The following is a 17,844-nucleotide window of genomic DNA, read 5'->3' on the forward strand; positions in this document are numbered from 1 at the left end:
TTTCGTTTGGCTCAGGCTAAGCTGGACAGGTATATTAAATCTGGTCTGCACTATAATTTAATATCTATACAAACTAAACTTAAAAACGTAGTTATTTTAGTTAGGAGTAATTATTCTATAAATATGTTAATTCTTTCAAGAAAAAAAAGAATAAAATAGAAACCGAATACAAAAATCTTGGTTCAAATAGACGAATTCATTATTATTAGTTTTTCATTCTAATCACCTTGATGAAAGTGATAGCATAGATGGTACAGCAGTCACAGTAGATTGCACGTCCAAATGATGATGTATCACCTTTTTCTTCTTATTGCTTGTCATTTCGATACTTCTTTGAGATGATGAAGAGCTTAACTGTGATGACGAACTTCTCTCTGGCGTACCTCTCCTCATTGGTGATTTTATACTATTATGACGTGATATTGACAAGGCGCCAATATTTGGACTTTGATGTGGTATTAAAACCTTTGATTTATTGTTATTGACCATGGAATTTTCTAATGAATTAATTACAGTATTGGAAGGAGTTGGTTTTTCTAAAATTGAATCCATTGTTGGTTGTTCTTTGCCTGAGTCTTCTGCATCTTCATCTCCTTTTACTGTTTCCTCATCATTTCGACTTTTTTTATTTTTCTCTTCATCAAGAGTAAATAATGGTTTCTTAGAGGAATGTTTTGACTTCGTCGAAACCTTTGGAAGTATTGGGGATTCAGCAATCTCTAACATTGATCTTGTCTTAGGCTTATTTTTTAAAAATGGGTTAGATGTATGCTCATTATCAGAAATTGAAGTGGACGAAATTATACTTTGACTATCCATTTCATCTTTGGAGTCATTATCATGTAGAAAGAAATCATGATCTTGGGTAGTTGATTTCCTTAATTCTGGTAATGGAACTGGGTTTTCGGCATCAGGTTCCACACATGTTTCAATGGATTGGAACCATGGATCATCAAATAGATCATCCATTGTATATCTTGTTTCTGGATTAGGATCGGACAATCTCCATACTACACGAGATGCGTCTGCACTTTTGAAGTTTTTAGCTAATCTGTATTCTGGGCCTGGGCCTGGTTTATAATTTCCCTTATCTCTGAAATGAGGATTTTGATGATTAATATAATTATTATAAGCATTTTCAAAATCTCGAAATCTTGGATCAGTATTACATGAATCAATGAATGGAATAATATTATTGACTAAAGTGAAAAGTATTATCCCTAATGCATAACAATCCATTCTCAAGGGATTGTATGGTTTTTGTAATTCCTTTGGGTAATGTTTCTTACTATCCCAATACATAACCTCCGGTGGAGTATACGGTGGTGAACCAATCATACCTTCACAAGATTTGATAGGACTAGTAAGATCATTTGGATCCTTATGATACCAATCGGAAATACCGAAATCAGCTAACTTACAAATACCGTCTTTGGAAAGTAAAACGTTTTCTGGTTTCAAATCTCTATGTGCGATCCCTTGATCATGACAAAATTTAACAGCTTCTGCTATTTGTTTGAATATACAATATTTTTCATTAATTGGGACATTCTTCCATCCACTCTTCTCAATCAATTGGAATAAATCTTTAACACCTAGTTCCATTATAAACCCCCAACCACGTGTAGTATATGTAGTAGTTGGAACTTTCAACAAATAAAAACTATGACAAATATGAATATTATGACTCAACGTCTTAGCAATGATGAATTCTTTCGAGCATCTCTTATAAAACTTCTCAGGAGTCTCATCATAAATCATATTAATTTTTTCTAAAGCATATATTTCCTTTTGTCTATAAGCAGACTTCACTTTCCTCACTTCGCATGACCCACCTGATCCGATGGTCTTATTATCTGTGTCAAAGACAAAATTATCCATTAAATGAACACTATACTGTTTCATATTATCAGGTAAGAAATCATTGGGGTCTTCAATTGGGAGTGGTAGCATACGAATCTTAGCATCCCCATCATGTAAGTAAAAACTTAAATCATTTTGTTGTTTGGAAGTAGCAGCGAATGCGGTATCTGGTCTATTAGGAGCCAAAGGGTTCAATCCATAAGGATTATAAACGATATTTTCATTAGGTAGATGATGAGTAGCAAAACTTTGGGACCGATGAGGTGTTTCCACATGATGTGTATGAGCAGTTCTTTCTTTATCAGGATGTGCCGGTAATTTACGTACGTTGGTTGTTTCCGTTGATTGAGGGACGAAGGGGTTATGACTATGTGCAATAAGATCAGACAGTTGACTTGATGATTCTACGGATGCGATTGCGATAGCTCCATGTGGTTCCCTTTGTCCTAAATGTTTCTTTTGTAATAATGAGGGAGATCTGTTCCTACCGCTTCTATGGCCAAGACTATTGTTTAAATTGTTACCAGGTGGGCCCCTCCTTGAAGGTGTGATATTACTACTGCCGATATTATCTATGATGTGGCCAGGTTCTACATGTGGTTTTGAACTTAGTAGTTTCTTCCCCAACATCTTCAGAGCCATCATTGATGGGCTCTTATGTGGATTAATAGAACTTGATGATTTATTTGGATTCGATGGCGACATTGGTCACTCTCTTTTGTTCTCTATCTTCTTTATTTTATTTAGTCGTTTCGTCGTTATTTCCACTTTATACAAATGTATGACACTCAGATACCTAATTCTGGTAAGAATTGCCTTTCCCTGAAGTATCTCTTTGATGGATAACGCACCTCTGATTTACCATGAAAGAAAGATTTGTATTGAGATCCCTTGTTCTTTCATATACTAAGTTTTTCATATAGGATTAAGGACCATCCTATATTGCGTAGTTAACTTACGTACATAGTAATTTCCCTTTAATTGAACAAAGCATGGGTAACCAACCCCCACGCGTTGTTCGGAAACCCAGAGAAAACAGAAAAACTGAGCAGCGAATGAAGGGAAGGTCTTTTTTGCCAAGAGGTTGTATGTCTGGGTGTTAGGGCAATCAGGCACATGTCAACATTTAACGTCTGAGGATGTCTGTCACTGACGCCCATTACCAGGTATATGCCTAGACGGATTGGAAAAACATAACTCATTCCTAGTTATGTAAGAACAAAACGAGAAATAAATAACTGAATAAAAGTACTTTATGAAAAGAATACAATCTTACCGATTAAGAACAACCCTATTAGTATCAGGAACTTACAACAATCCATGGAAGACATAGTCGCCTCCGACAGTGCAATTAATACCACTACGACAAGATTGTTCTAATGGCAACGGGCACTATAATTGGGCTAAGTCTTCCTTTCTAATGAGTGTAACATATGATTCGTGTTGTATTGGAATATATGGTACATATATGTCGATTTGCTAAAAGGACACTGATTTCACACACACAATATTGTCGTAACGTCCGGTAGATATGCCGAGACGACGAGGAAAAAAAGAGATTTCACGATGAGATATCATCGAGAAATCAAAGATATCAGAGAAATGTATATATATATATATACGTTATGTATAGTATTCTTTGGAAAACGCTAAAAGAGGACCACTGGTCATACCTTGAAAAAGTGTTAGTAACATTGCCACACATATTTCTCCCAATTTAAGTGATCCAAAAGACAGTTATGACTTATTTCCAACATGTTGGGATTTAATACATATATTAAAGCATCTCATAGAACACGATGTGATGTGTTCTGCTGTTATATTTTATTAGTATATAAACTAGGATTTTTTTTCCCGTATACATTTTAGAAAACTAAATATGTCTCTCACCCATAAGAGGGGGGAGGAAAAGACTATCCTAACAAAGACATACCTGGTATAAATACCACCTCCAAGAATCAACCCTGTATTATACCATGTACTTCGATTACCAACAGTTCAATACACGATAGTTTACGTATACATCGATAAATCTTATTGCTTAATTATGTTTCATACAAGATATATAATTACTATTTAGCTTAAGTGATCTTCTCAATTGTAAACATGTCTATTTGTATAAGTTTCTCTATAATGGTGACCCGATGCTTACTGTTTATCGTCAGCGTCGCGTTTTTTATATTTGCAATTGCCTTATAACTAACTGAAATACTTCTAATCCCGGTTCAATTTTCAGTCCTTTTATAATCTATCCAAAATACTTTTTTCTTTACCGTTTCAAATTACGTGTCGATAACTTTTCCTTTGTCAATTGTCTTTCTTACTAGATCTAATAGGTAACTTGGATAATACGTGTCGTTTTAGTTTTGTTTCATGTCGGACCTCAATATACTTTAAACTTTTCTGTTCCACTGTAATTCGCTGGATTGGTAAAAAATAAAATAAAATAGAATAAACTTAGTAGGATCTTCAATAAAATAGGTACACAATTAGTTGTTTAACATAATCGTAGCTTCGGATAATGTTAATAAAGTGATAGCTTAGTAAGCCAACAGATTCTAGAAGTTCGTATAATATCACGTTGAAGTCGTGCATGCATAAAACAAAACTCATAATCATGAACACCGCTCTCAAAGTCCTTTCCACTAGGTGCTCCACAGGACACTCTAATATTTATAGGTTTGATTAGGAGAGACTAATCCAGAACGCCTGAGTAAACACTCAGCAAAACCCTACAACTTGACCGACCCAATGCATAGCTCTTGTACGCATGGCCGGCCCAAACTGTACACGTGGCTGCAATACAAAAACAATCTTAATAATAATAAGATAACAATTGTATGGCATTCGACTTAGTTCAACAAAATATTCAATTATAATTCAACAGACGTTATACAGCTACAAACATGTACGGTGCATAACGTAGTTCGAGTCATTACTTCGAACCTCATAACTTCATAATAATTCTTAACTCAACTTGACTGAAAACTAACGACTCATGATTTGTGTACTAGTACTAACTTCAATTAATAATAAATAAACATAATCTCTGTGACACTTGGAAGTGACGCAATACTTCGGTTATCTCGATCAGATATCTTGCACGAAATCACGTTTGTAGTTGGTAGCTGTCACGTTCTAGGCTATTTGGCCTTTTCCGTGGCGCGTTTCTCGAAGGTGACCAACGAAGTGAACGAGTGAAAATTTTCCATGGCATCGCTTTCTGAATGGGTTCGATGAGTTTCAGCGAATACCATATATATATAGAGACATTGAAATGGAAAATTTGAATCTGAAGTTATCTTGATGCGCATTTATAGAAAAGAAAAAAAAGAAAACATACAACTAGATCCCTAGGAACCTAGATCATAGAAAGAAGAGAATATTATATCCCATCACATAATATCTCATCACATAACATTACATCACATAACATCGCATCAGATCCTCACCGAAAGGATCATCACATCACCGAAAGGAACATACTCATCGATAGACATACTCATCGATAAACATACTACTCATACTACTCACCGATAGACAGTAATACACATCCATAGGATTGATAATTATCTGCTATTCATCGAGCTTAGTGTACGTATATTATAAGAGCTACAAGATATAAGTTTTGATACTGGTAATAATTATCTGCCGGTATAGATCTAACTATTGAGCTTATATTGGATACAGAGATAATAGAATAGTAGATATTGCATTCGTTATCTTCTAATTTCTCAAAAGTAGAAATATCAGAGATAAGACACACCAGATTCGTAACTCATTATCAAGGTAATCAAGATAATAAGGACACAACTTCACCCAAACTGGTCATAACAGACGTAAAAGATTTCATATCATAGACGTCTATAATTTTTTTATAAAGGATCAAGGTGCAGGGTAAGTTGACTTATAGTCGGCTGTTAAATAAGAGTGCGGTTTATATATTATCGCGAGGTAATATATCACAAAATCGTGACAATATTCACTACTGAATATGTCTAGCGTTACTACCGATCAAAGGGAATTGGAAGAGTCAAATACACTACTTCCAGAAGTAATTACAACAGGATTTGTCTTAGACGAAGAAGAAGAGGATGAAATCAAGAATGTGGAGAATCCTTACTTAAAGATGTTTGGGCAAACTCCGGCAATTGATGCATTAAGAAACTCCGAAAGAACCAAAAATTTCAATACATACGAATACGCGGAATTTTATTGTCCTGAATTATTCGGTTTCAAAAGTCTAAAGCCATTTAGAAATTATAAAGGCTTAGTCAAGGAGACCAAGGACGATGACAATAGAAACGACAGTTATAAAGAATCAGGGAAATCCTTTAGTAGAAGCACAGGAATGGAAAAATATGTTTATGGTGAAGATCCAATTAAATTTGTACAGCAATTTTTGCGTGAATACCAGAAAAGAAATATTCTAGAAAGTAAATCTACTATTTATACCACCTTTAGAAGTCTGTTACCAGCAAAATTAACTGCTATGTGTGCTGCTTCAGATGGTAAGGAAGATCCAGATGCGTTGATTGAACAATTTGTTTTAACACAAGTATCATGGCATCAATTAGTCAAGAATGCCATTGACACTCTAAAGCTATTGGATGACAACGTAATCATCGCTGAAAGAATCAGTCAATCCAAGGTATTTTTAGAAACAGCTTCATGGGTTAAGACTAATAAGAGATTAAGGAATATGATGCCTTTATTATCTTTATCAAACAGTCGTGCCAGGGAGTTTAATTCAATGTACCAGGAAGAACGTTTCAACGAGGATTTCAATCTAACTAAGGCTATATATTCATTCACAGGTAACGAAGTTGCCACTTTAACTGGATGGAGTATTGAACACCCACAGGATGTCGCCATCATTGCACAGTTCCCACGTATTGAAGAATCAGAATTGAGAAATAAATTAGGGGTTTCGAAATATACAGACGCAAAGTATGAATCTCTGAAGGATTTCATTACTGCAAAAGACTCAACAATGAGCTTAACTATGACCAAGTTGAACAAAGAAGAAAATGATGAAAGTCAAACCAAAAAAATTGCTTACTTGGAGTACGATTATGCATTTAAGTTAACGGATGAAGAGTGGACCAAAAACAAGCCAATTATCAAAAGAACAAATAGCATTTTGGGTACCAACTTCACTGCAAATCCATATGCTAACAATACTGAGTTTCAAGCTACAGGTAGACAGTGGACAACATCAGCCTTCAAAGAGATTATAAGGGATAGAAGATGTAAACATTGTGGACATAAGAAGGACAAAAATCATTATTGTTCAGTAGACATGGTTATTTATAGTTACAGAGTCTCGAAACCACGTCAACCTAAATAAAATGTCAGGGTAGATTCAGATATGTATACAGTAAGTAATAAAAGAAATCACAATTCGAACGATACAACAGTATATAGTCAGGATCTATCCACAACCAACCAGACGATATATCATATCAGAGCAAGACACCAATGGAAAACCCTACCTATGGCTACCATTTGGATAGATAAACGTCAAGTACAAGCACTTTTGGACAGTGGTAGTGAAATTAATTTGATACAAGAGGATGTAGCCAAGATGTTGGAGCACCAGAAGAATGTATCAAGAATTAACAACAACAACCCAATTAAGATCGAGTGTGGAGGAAAAATTAGTATGAGTGAATATCTATTATTAGGATCATGTTTTAAACTAAAGGAAAGATCGTATACAGCTTCGTTCCATGTAGTCAATATTTCAACCAATGTACCAAAAATGATATTAGGTATACCATGGTTACGTGAACATGGAATTATTCTAAATTTCGAACAAAATGCCTACAGTATTATGGATCAGGGAGGGAAGATCATAGACCAGGTAAATAATGATACCGACTATAAGTCAAACTTTCAACAGGTAACAGATAACTCATCATATTTAACTCAAGAACATGCAAACTCTAACCTAGAGGACGAAGGACACGACAAAGTAGACAATTCTGAAATAACACTGCCACCTGAATTATCAGATCTAGCTATTTACGTTGCAAAACCAGACTATAAGGGAAAATTAAAGGAATCCGACTTTAAGACATTCATAGAATTTGAGAAGACTAAACCAAATCGAATGGGCACTCCAGGATACCCAATTCCACAAGCATGGCTAACACAAGCAAAGAAACAAATGCAGGTTATGGTCGATCAAGGTGTAGTAGAAGAAGTTAATGGTTATTGTAACTACGTCAGTCCAGGTTTTTTCATCAGGAAAAGAGATACTGAAGAACTCAGATTGGTAATAAACTACAGAACAGCTAATCAATATGTCATTGGAATGGAATCACAACTACCAAGTATTTACGATTCAATAGTCACTTTGCCTGACTCGGCTTTTACTGTGTTAGACATTACATCAGCCTTTTATACTGTTAAGTTGGATAAATTGTCCCAAGATTTCCTTTGTTTCAAAGTTGGGAATCAGACTTATAGACCTCTTAGAGCTCCTATGGGCTATAAGAATTCTGCTCAATTGTTTGCCGCTTTCATAAACCATATTTTATCCTCCTCATTGAAACCACATCTTACTATTTATGTGGACGATTTGTTAATCATTGGTAAACCGAACACAATTGTGTCTTTGACACGTGAGGTGATCCAACACCTAGGGGGATATGGAATTAGGTTTTCTGCTAAAAAGATTCAATTTAATCAAAGGTCTATAGAATACCTTGGTTATAAAATAGTCCCAGGTGGAATAAAACCTCTTGAAAGGCACATTGAAGCTATTGTCAACCTACCGCCACCTCAAACAGTCAGGGATGTAAGAAGTTTAATAGGAATGGCAAATTTTATTAGGAATTGGATACCAAATATCAGCGAATCGTTGAAACATATGTATCAAACTATTAAAGATTATGGTGACAAAGGAAAAAAGGGCAGAATATCGATAAGTGAGGAATTGATATTGGAGTACCAAAATTTCAAGGAAACATTACAAAGACTACCAACAATTGGTCGGTTTATTCCAGGTTACCCAATTTTGATCTTCACCGATGCTTCCCGATATTCTACTGGTGCAGTTGTGATCCAACTAAGTGACAAAGCTGATAGTAGAAAACCAATCCAGATGATCATAGACGAAATTAAAGAGAGAAATGGTAAAGTTCAAGGGAAAATATTAGGCTTTTCAAGTTATAAATTAACACCTGCAGAACAAAATTACTCCGTTTATGATCTAGAGCTATTAGCTATTGATAAAGTATTGGAACAGTATGAACAGTGGTTGATTGGTTCCCCAGTTACGGTAATTACTGATCATGCTAACTTAAGTAGATTAACAACTAAAGTTAGGCTGACTCCCAGAATTAGTCGAACCATGGAATTCCTGATGCAATTTGATGTAAGAATAGGGTTTATGGAAGGAGACAGCAATACAATGGCTGACGGACTCTCAAGATATCCCATACACAAATCATCAGAGCCATCCAAAATAGAAGTAGAATTATTCAGAAGGAGCAAATTAAGACCAGAAATACTGGAACCATCAATTCCGTACGAAGATACTGAAATTCCAAATCAAGTTAAACGTTTGTTTATAACTACAGCTAAAATCAATGAAAGTGATAATGTATTTTTGAGAGTACCAGAAATGACACTAGAAATTGTGGAGAAATATCAAGAGGATCAAATACATGATATTACTGGACTTCCAATTACATTACATGACAAATTAAAGGAAGCTGTGAGTAACATCAAGGTAAATTCGAAACTCCATTTTTTAACAATACAAGGTGATAAACTGCTAACTAAAGAGCATAAATGGTGGATTCCACAAGAACAATACGAAATAATATTGTGGATTATATGGAACACACACATTAACAATGATATGCATCGTGGTATACAGGAAACACTTCGATGTATTAGGAAACGATACAACTTTGATGATCTCTATAAACTTACTCAGGTGGTTGTCAACTCTTGTAAAATCTGTCAATCGAATAAACCAACAAATTTTTCGATCTCAAACTACCGATATATCCCTACTCCTAGCCGACCACATATGATTATGAGTGCAGACCACATTACCGATCTCGATACTTCCAAAGATGGATATAACGAAATATTAGTGATAGTGGATCTTTTTACTCGATATACATACTTAATCGCTGCGAAGAAACAGGATACGGCAGAAGAGACATTTCAGAGATTAGAAGAGAAACTTTGTTTACATGGCGGTTTACCCATCACGATGCTAACCGACAACGGAACAAAATTCAAAGGTGAATTCAACAAAAATTTGTCTTGGCGTGGAATAAATCATTGGAATACTTCTATTTACAGAGCAAAGTCAAATGGTGCGAACGAACGTATGAATGGTATTATCAAACAATGTCTAAGAACCCATGGAGCATTAATGCGTCCACATTGGCCTCAACATCTATCAGCTACTGAATTTTTCATTAATAGTAGGACACACTCGGCAATACGTCGATCTCCAAATGAGTTGAAATTTGGCTATGAACCTGAATGGATAGATACAAATAAACGTCTGGAAATGCTTAATACTGATACCAGAATACAAGTTATGTCAGATGAAGAATGGTATAATTATATCCAAGAAAAGGTAAAACCAATTCAAGCCCTATTAGTAAAAAGTAAAGATAGAAATAAAAAGAAGATTACCAAAACAGGGAAACCAGTGGTATTCAAAGTAGGTGAAATGGTATGGATTTCTAGACATGCATACGTTGCAAAAGGCCTGAAGGCGCTAAAAGCTGTTTTTATAGGACCTGCTGTTACGAAAGAAGCCGTCAGAAGAAACATACCTAATAAGGTAAATATATTAAACTCAAGCATAGTACTTCATGTAAATGCTGAGTTCCTTAGGAAATTCATTAAACCCATTGATACAGTCAGACAATTAAGAATCGCCATGGATGAATATTTCGAAACAATAGTTACAACAGACAACACACCAAACAGACAAATTAAATAGGTATAATGAAAGACTTCACAGGAAAACGGTACACCCGAATCAAGAGGACTTTCAATCCACAAATAAAAGGGGAGCACCATCCGAGTTGAATGAAAAGGATGCAATAAACGATGCAAATACAACAACTCGTAAGAAAATATGTAGGAGAAGCAAACATTAAGGTAGAATTACACAAATGAGAATATATATTTGGATTGAAATACACTTCACATGTTACAATGCTGATCATGATCTACATAGTACTTACAGAAGCTTATCATATAATACTGTTTAATAGAACCGCATTTAAAGTGACTACAAATATACGGCCCGAACGACAGTTGTTAAATTCCCGACATGTTCGATAGTATAAGATGAAACAATATATACTAGGAGAAGCATTAAGAGCTATTGAGAGACACTATTACAAGTTATGATCCACATCTGTCCCACTTGGGCATATACAGAGTGGATGACGAAAGCGAATGTTCGGAGATACCTATTTTTTACAAAAAAAATAGTGTCATATCAGCCGCATTGTGTCTGGAGGTTAATAAAATCATAATGAGAAATAGGTAACTTAAGTGGAACAGACAAATAAATTCGACTCGGAAATGATAGAGGGAATATATTAAACAATAGAAATAGTAGGTCGCATTCTTAATATGACGATTATAGCCTACAGATAAACTATTAGGATGCTACACTTAGGACGTCAGTAATCAATACGCTATATGCAAGTGAAGTAATTAGCACTTTGCATAAATACAGGGACATCTTCCGGAGATGCAGAACAACTTAGTGGGAGTAGAAATTAAGGGCAACATAAAAGAACACGCGAATGAAAAATAATATTCGAGGAACAGATCTTAGTCTTAAAGCAGCTTGACCAAAGCTAGTTTTTAAGGTTAAAGGAAACTCTGAGATAACTTAATGACATCTTAGTCTGACCAAAGCTAGGATAGATTTAAGAGAGGGACTGAGGGTCTTAGTGTCAAATTAGTTTGATGAAAACTAATTTGAAATTAAGAGAGGGGCATGTCACGTTCTAGGCTATTTGGCCTTTTCCGTGGCGCGTTTCTCGAAGGTGACCAACGAAGTGAACGAGTGAAAATTTTCCATGGCATCGCTTTCTGAATGGGTTCGATGAGTTTCAGCGAATACCATATATATATAGAGACATTGAAATGGAAAATTTGAATCTGAAGTTATCTTGATGCGCATTTATAGAAAAGAAAAAAAGAAAACATACAACTAGATCCCTAGGAACCTAGATCATAGAAAGAAGAGAATATTATATCCCATCACATAATATCTCATCACATAACATTACATCACATAACATCGCATCAGATCCTCACCGAAAGGATCATCACATCACCGAAAGGAACATACTCATCGATAGACATACTCATCGATAAACATACTACTCATACTACTCACCGATAGACAGTAATACACATCCATAGGATTGATAATTATCTGCTATTCATCGAGCTTAGTGTACGTATATTATAAGAGCTACAAGTATATAAGTTTTGATACTGGTAATAATTATCTGCCGGTATAGATCTAACTATTGAGTCTTATATTGGATACAGAGATAATAGAATAGTAGATATTGCATTCGTTATCTTCTAATTTCTCAAAAGTAGAAATATCAGAGATAAGACACACCAGATTCGTAACTCATTATCAAGGTAATCAAGATAATAAGGACACAACTTCACCCAAACTGGTCATAACAGACGTAAAAGATTTCATATCATAGACGTCTATAATTTTTTTATAAAGGATCAAGGTGCAGGGTAAGTTGACTTATAGTCGGCTGTTAAATAAGAGTGCGGTTTATATATTATCGCGAGGTAATATATCACAAAATCGTGACAGTAGCCAAGTTGGTTTAAGGCGCAAGACTGTAATTTTACACGATATCTTGAGATCGGGCGTTCGACTCGCCCCCGGGAGAATATACACATTTTTTTTGTGTGATATACTTTTATTACCGAAAATAAGAAACGACACACAAGAGAAGATGCGTGGGTCGTCGGCTGAATAGGCGACAAAGGCGTTGCTTTACACAAGTGGATAAAGCATGAGAGACAGAATAAAATATTATGCATAGAAAAACATTAGAAGAAAGAGATGAAAGGTTTTCCCACGGGTTATTAGTGTACGAGACGTGGCGGCAGAGCCGGTCGAGAGCAACGGAAACGAATAATTCATGGATATATAACAAGAGGAACTTTTAGAGGATATATCTAAAAGTTCGCCTTCTTTTAAATATGTTTAAAATAAGAAAATAATCAAGTAATATCAATTTAGAACACTTTGTGTCACGGTATAATTCTATTATATTACATTTTTGAAATTGTCCAAGAAAAAATTAACAATTTTTTTGTAACTATTTATTACCAGTACATGTAATAATATTAATAATTTTTTGCTTCTTAATTGACTCAACTTTTAAAATTGTAGTTCGTTCCGTATATATGTCAGTTCCTTCGTGCACTTCAGCAAGCTTAATGATGTACCATAACATTGGCAAATAGTCTAGATCGACCTCGTAGGTTATATATATATATATGTCGCTAATAATATATCATATTCAAAAGAAACTTGATATAAAAGGTGGTGAGTTCATTTACGACTCGGTGCGATTGTGATGGTCAATAACGGTTCTGAATTCTAAGATGATTGGATCCTTGAATTTCTCCATTTTCCCCAAACCTTGGAAAAAAAGTACTTCTTCTTATCTCAGGTACTGTTCATAGATATTGGTTCTTATGAAGAGAATATCTCATCAAAATTGATTTAGTCTCTTCAATGTTACCAATGTATTTATGAATAATAAGATATCTCCTAGCGTATTATAGAATCTTCTTTACTAAACTCAATATGAAGTGGATTCTCAAAGAACAATTCATCATTTAACGAAATTTTTGCCAAATTGGCTTCATCGACATTCTTCATGGTGATATATGCTTGCCCTCTTTGCTTCTTAGCAGAGATGGCTACCTTAATAACTTCACCATAAATGGAAAATAATAAGTATAGATTGATTCTCAAACGCTTGGGATTTATCTTCTCGTTCAAATTACTGACGTATAGTGTGCTTCGTGGAGAGATTGGAGCTTTCTTCTTAATGTTCTTTCTCGTTTGTTTTTGGTTCTTCTTGGACTTTTTCCTTGGAGGTTCGGGCATGTCAAATTTTTCAGCCAGTTATATGCTTTTGAGTCCTAAGTTTTATAGTTTATTTTCTTTTAGGTTCACTAATAACTTAACTACCATTCATTTCTCTTAGGAACGTTTAATGTACTAAACCTCTTTAAGGTTGTTTTCGAGTTTTTCAAAGTTATATGAACATTTTTCTATTTCGCAGATTTTTCAGGGTTTTTTTTGTATAGCGGCTATTTCACGTTTATAAATAAAACGTCAGAAAATAAACATGTTATCAAAAATAAATGAATCTGTGACGCGATGAAAGTATCTAAGAAAGAGAAAAGATGTAAGGCCTGCTTACAATATATTTATACCTTTATGTATTATATAAATAGTCTATCTTGAGAAAAAAGATAAGATGTTTCCAGATCCTTTAGCAGTTTTTCTCTTCTTACCATTAGAAAGAATCCGTTTACTATTGCTGCTAGGCCTTTTGGTTGAAAATAAAAGTCGTTGTTCACCAACAGAAAGGTTTCTTGAATCATTTCCTATACCATTGAGGCTATCAGATAATTTTGACGCAAAGTGAAAATCTAAGTGCTCTTGAAATTCTTTAGTATTTGGAAAAAATAGATCACATTTTTGACACTGTAACTCTTCTGTTTTTTCTTCTGCCGCTATTACTGTGCTATGGTCCTCTTCCTCCGCCATTTCGTCCTTATTTCGTTCATCATTATTCTTTTCGTAAACCTGCGCCTGGTTCCCAAACATATCGAGTACTGTCTTCTTCAAATCTAATATTTCGAAATTGGAAATTACTAGATTCATATTGGTTAATGGGTAAAATTTTTTTGAATTTGGTTCAGCATATTTTTTATCTAATTCAGCAGCCATTTTCGAGGTTGCATTGAGGAGGTCCTGGCAAGCCAGTTTGGAATCACGGTTATGCAACTGGGTAGTTTTCCTATACGTTTCACCAAGAGTTGTCTTCATTAAAACAGTTGCTGATCTTGGTATTATTACTTTATTATATTCCTGCTCTAGTTCTTGAATACGGGTGGCTAGCTCACCACTAAATACTTCCAGCCAATCGATACAATCTATCAAACTCTTACAGGAACTTGATCTCATATTTTTATTTGACATCATCGACTTCACTAGTGGACGGGTATTCAATTGGACAGGGTGAACACCCCTTGAAAGCTCGAAAATCTTCTTCGCCAAAGTATGAATATTTGTTGAATCGATAGTAGTTAATTCATTGAACTGACCTCCTCTCTCTTCAAGCTGTTTTTCTAAAAATGACTCTAATTCTTTTGGAGAATTTGCCCATGTATTTCGAATATATTTTATACTATCCTTTGGAGGAAGATTTAATACTTGGCATATTTCTTTGCCTAATTTACCACCTAAGGTCCAAAAACTCGTAATTTCAAATGATCCGTTATCCAGAAAATCTTCTAAACAATTATTTTTTATTATTGTCTGTGCATCAGGTTTTCTAAAGTTAGATCCTAATTTAGCAACGTTCTTCGTTCTAGCTATACCGCAGGATGTCGTGTATCCAAGACTTTCCTTAATCACATCCCGCATTTTTTGTGTCTCTCTTGATGCAAGGGCAAAAATTATATCATCCCAGTCATTGAGTAAAGGCCGGTTCGCAGGATTAAAAACCATCCCTGTAAATTCAAGGTTTTTAAGCTCATCAGGAAGCGATGGTAAAGCAGTTTGTAAATCGTACTCACCGTTTATGAATGTATTCCGGATTGCTTGCATGGCCTCACTTTTTTGAAATACCTCATCATCACTAAACATCAAATCTTCAAAACAAAGACGTCCGAGATCTAAAAACACCTCATCAACACTAGCCTTTTCGACCGAATAACAGTATTCTTTAAATATCTTAAACAATTTCCTACTCTCTCTTCTGTATGGATCTAAAGAAACCTTATAATTATCTGGCGGTAGCTGTTTTTCCTTTTCCTTCATCCATGATCCATATCCATCATAATAGGTCCACCAAGATTCACCTTTCTTAAATACCGCAGTATGGATAGGTATAAGATGATCACATTTTTTCATGGCTTCGTGGATAGTATCCATTCTCGATATTCCATATTTTCTGGCTGCATACGATACCGCTATTATAGAATTCCATTGTACACATACCACGGGGTCATCTCTTGTATAGTCGCATCTAATTTGTTCGACCTGTGCGAAAAATGCATTAACATCGATATGAGCCATGCATGATAACGGAGATAGGTATGAAGTTGTAACTGAGTTAAGCTGGATTAAATCATTCCATGTAAACTTTGACATTAACATCTAGTTGCTACTTCTTTAAGAGCCATCATAGTGCAAGAAACTTACTTTTCTATGACTAAGTTAAGTGGAATTAATAGGATATGCTTTCAAGTGTTATATTATTTTTCTTTATTGCTACGCGTAATGTATTTCACGCGTTTTCTAAACAGTTGATTGGGTTTAATGTGATGTTCAATTATCGTCATATAAAAACATCTCTGTGGTAGGATTATGATATAACCAAGAAAATAATAGAAAAAAAAATGGACTGAAAAGGATTTATTGAGATTTTGTTGTTGGCAGATGATATAACTTTCAATAAAATGACTATAATAGGGGCCCTAGTTCAAGGGTGATAAGTCTGTGACGTCGATTTAGTTGCTCTAAATCATACCTAGATCTAAGGACTTAAGCATAAGATACTATTAACTGATTACTACTTCTACTTCATCAGTTATAAGGAAAACAATACTAAAGTGCATTACCAGCATACAAGTCACATTGAGCTTGAAACTTCAAGTTATTTACCTTATTATCCTTCTCTGCTTTTTATATAAAATAGCTATACTGACACTAGCCTATAGACTATACCTGGACTTATTAATATCTAACCCCGAGTTATCAGTAAGTAGAAAAACTTGCATCTAACAAAATGTCACAGTTTGCTATTGTCCAAAATCAAGCATACAACATAAACTAAAGCGTCTAGGAATATTCGGACCCGAAGTTTCATTCTTAACCGATGAACGATTATTCGCCATATATACAAGGTTCTTTCTTTATATTAAACTTTATTAATAGAATATAATCAAACTTCCTTCTGGTTTTTATTTTTGAGAAATAGTTCTTTTCATCTTTGGAATATTTTTTATTTTCAAGTTTTTCATTTTAATTCTTTATTTAATTTGATTTTTCAACCTAAATAAAAAAAGTCTAATCCTAAAATAAACAAAACATGACATAATTATATCTCAAAATTAAAAGACTCTATTTCCAACAGAGGATCAAATGAATCATCTCTTAGCCCCCCATTTAAAAATCTACGTTAAGTATAAAAGAAGGGAGTGGACTTAGAGCTTTTATGAAAACTGTATTTTCGTTTCTTGCGTTAATTGTTCTTGGCTTCACTAAACAAATAATAGTAGAGTATCTCCTAATTCTCAATAGAGCCTATGTAACTTATCAATAGCTATGTGAGGGGTGTTTATTAATTTTGTCCCAGAAACTGGGAGAATTTAATTGATATATATAAAATAAATATGGTACCTAGGTGTGAGGCAGCTACCTTTATGGATAACTACCATTTATCAAACTTTTCAAGTTCCTTAGAAAGAGAAGAGGCGAAGGAAACAAAGGATCCAATGCCTTCAGAGTAATAGTTACCTAAGTTAAGCGAAGTTCTGCCTTGTTAATTGTTCTCTGATTAGCACAACTCCTCAGACGCTTTGAACACTTTCATCAGCAAGATTAACTCATGATTAACTTTGAATTGAAATGTGACCAAGAAACTACTGAAAGAAAAGATATAAAAAATTATTACTTCCATATCT

At 34.6% G+C, this 17,844-nt stretch overlaps 5 protein-coding genes and 1 non-coding gene across 6 annotated transcripts; 3 read left to right on the forward strand and 3 right to left on the reverse strand.

The window, feature by feature from the left end:
* Positions 1–222: 222 nt before the first annotated feature.
* PTK2 (protein kinase PTK2) lies at positions 223–2,568 on the reverse strand (the record flags this gene model as incomplete). Its single annotated transcript, XM_003667756.1, has 1 exon — positions 223–2,568. The coding sequence occupies one exon, from the start codon at positions 2,566–2,568 to the stop codon at positions 223–225; it is 2,346 nt and encodes a 781-aa protein (XP_003667804.1).
* A 3,289-nt stretch (positions 2,569–5,857) lies between these two features.
* On the forward strand, positions 5,858–7,213 carry NDAI0A04050 (uncharacterized protein; the record flags this gene model as incomplete). Its single annotated transcript, XM_003667757.1, has 1 exon — positions 5,858–7,213. The coding sequence occupies one exon, from the start codon at positions 5,858–5,860 to the stop codon at positions 7,211–7,213; it is 1,356 nt and encodes a 451-aa protein (XP_003667805.1).
* A 21-nt stretch (positions 7,214–7,234) lies between these two features.
* Positions 7,235–10,846, forward strand: NDAI0A04060 (uncharacterized protein; the record flags this gene model as incomplete). The annotated part of the gene is made up of 1 exon (XM_003667758.1): positions 7,235–10,846. One exon carries the CDS (start codon positions 7,235–7,237, stop codon positions 10,844–10,846), a length of 3,612 nt encoding a protein of 1,203 aa, XP_003667806.1.
* Positions 10,847–12,708: 1,862 nt separating this feature from the next.
* NDAI0Atrna7Y lies at positions 12,709–12,794 on the forward strand. Its single transcript is given in 2 exon segments — positions 12,709–12,748; positions 12,758–12,794. It is a non-coding gene; the product is annotated as a tRNA-Tyr (tRNA).
* An 893-nt stretch (positions 12,795–13,687) lies between these two features.
* On the reverse strand, positions 13,688–14,029 carry MSL1 (U2 snRNP complex subunit MSL1; the record flags this gene model as incomplete). The annotated part of the gene is made up of 1 exon (XM_003667759.1): positions 13,688–14,029. The coding sequence occupies one exon, from the start codon at positions 14,027–14,029 to the stop codon at positions 13,688–13,690; it is 342 nt and encodes a 113-aa protein (XP_003667807.1).
* A 354-nt stretch (positions 14,030–14,383) lies between these two features.
* On the reverse strand, positions 14,384–16,315 carry RAD30 (DNA-directed DNA polymerase eta; the record flags this gene model as incomplete). The annotated part of the gene is made up of 1 exon (XM_003667760.1): positions 14,384–16,315. One exon carries the CDS (start codon positions 16,313–16,315, stop codon positions 14,384–14,386), a length of 1,932 nt encoding a protein of 643 aa, XP_003667808.1.
* Positions 16,316–17,844: the final 1,529 nt, after the last annotated feature.

The sequence above is a fragment of the Naumovozyma dairenensis genome, chromosome 1 (genome assembly GCF_000227115.2).
Source record: "Naumovozyma dairenensis CBS 421 chromosome 1, complete genome".
NCBI lineage: Eukaryota > Fungi > Ascomycota > Saccharomycetes > Saccharomycetales > Saccharomycetaceae > Naumovozyma > Naumovozyma dairenensis.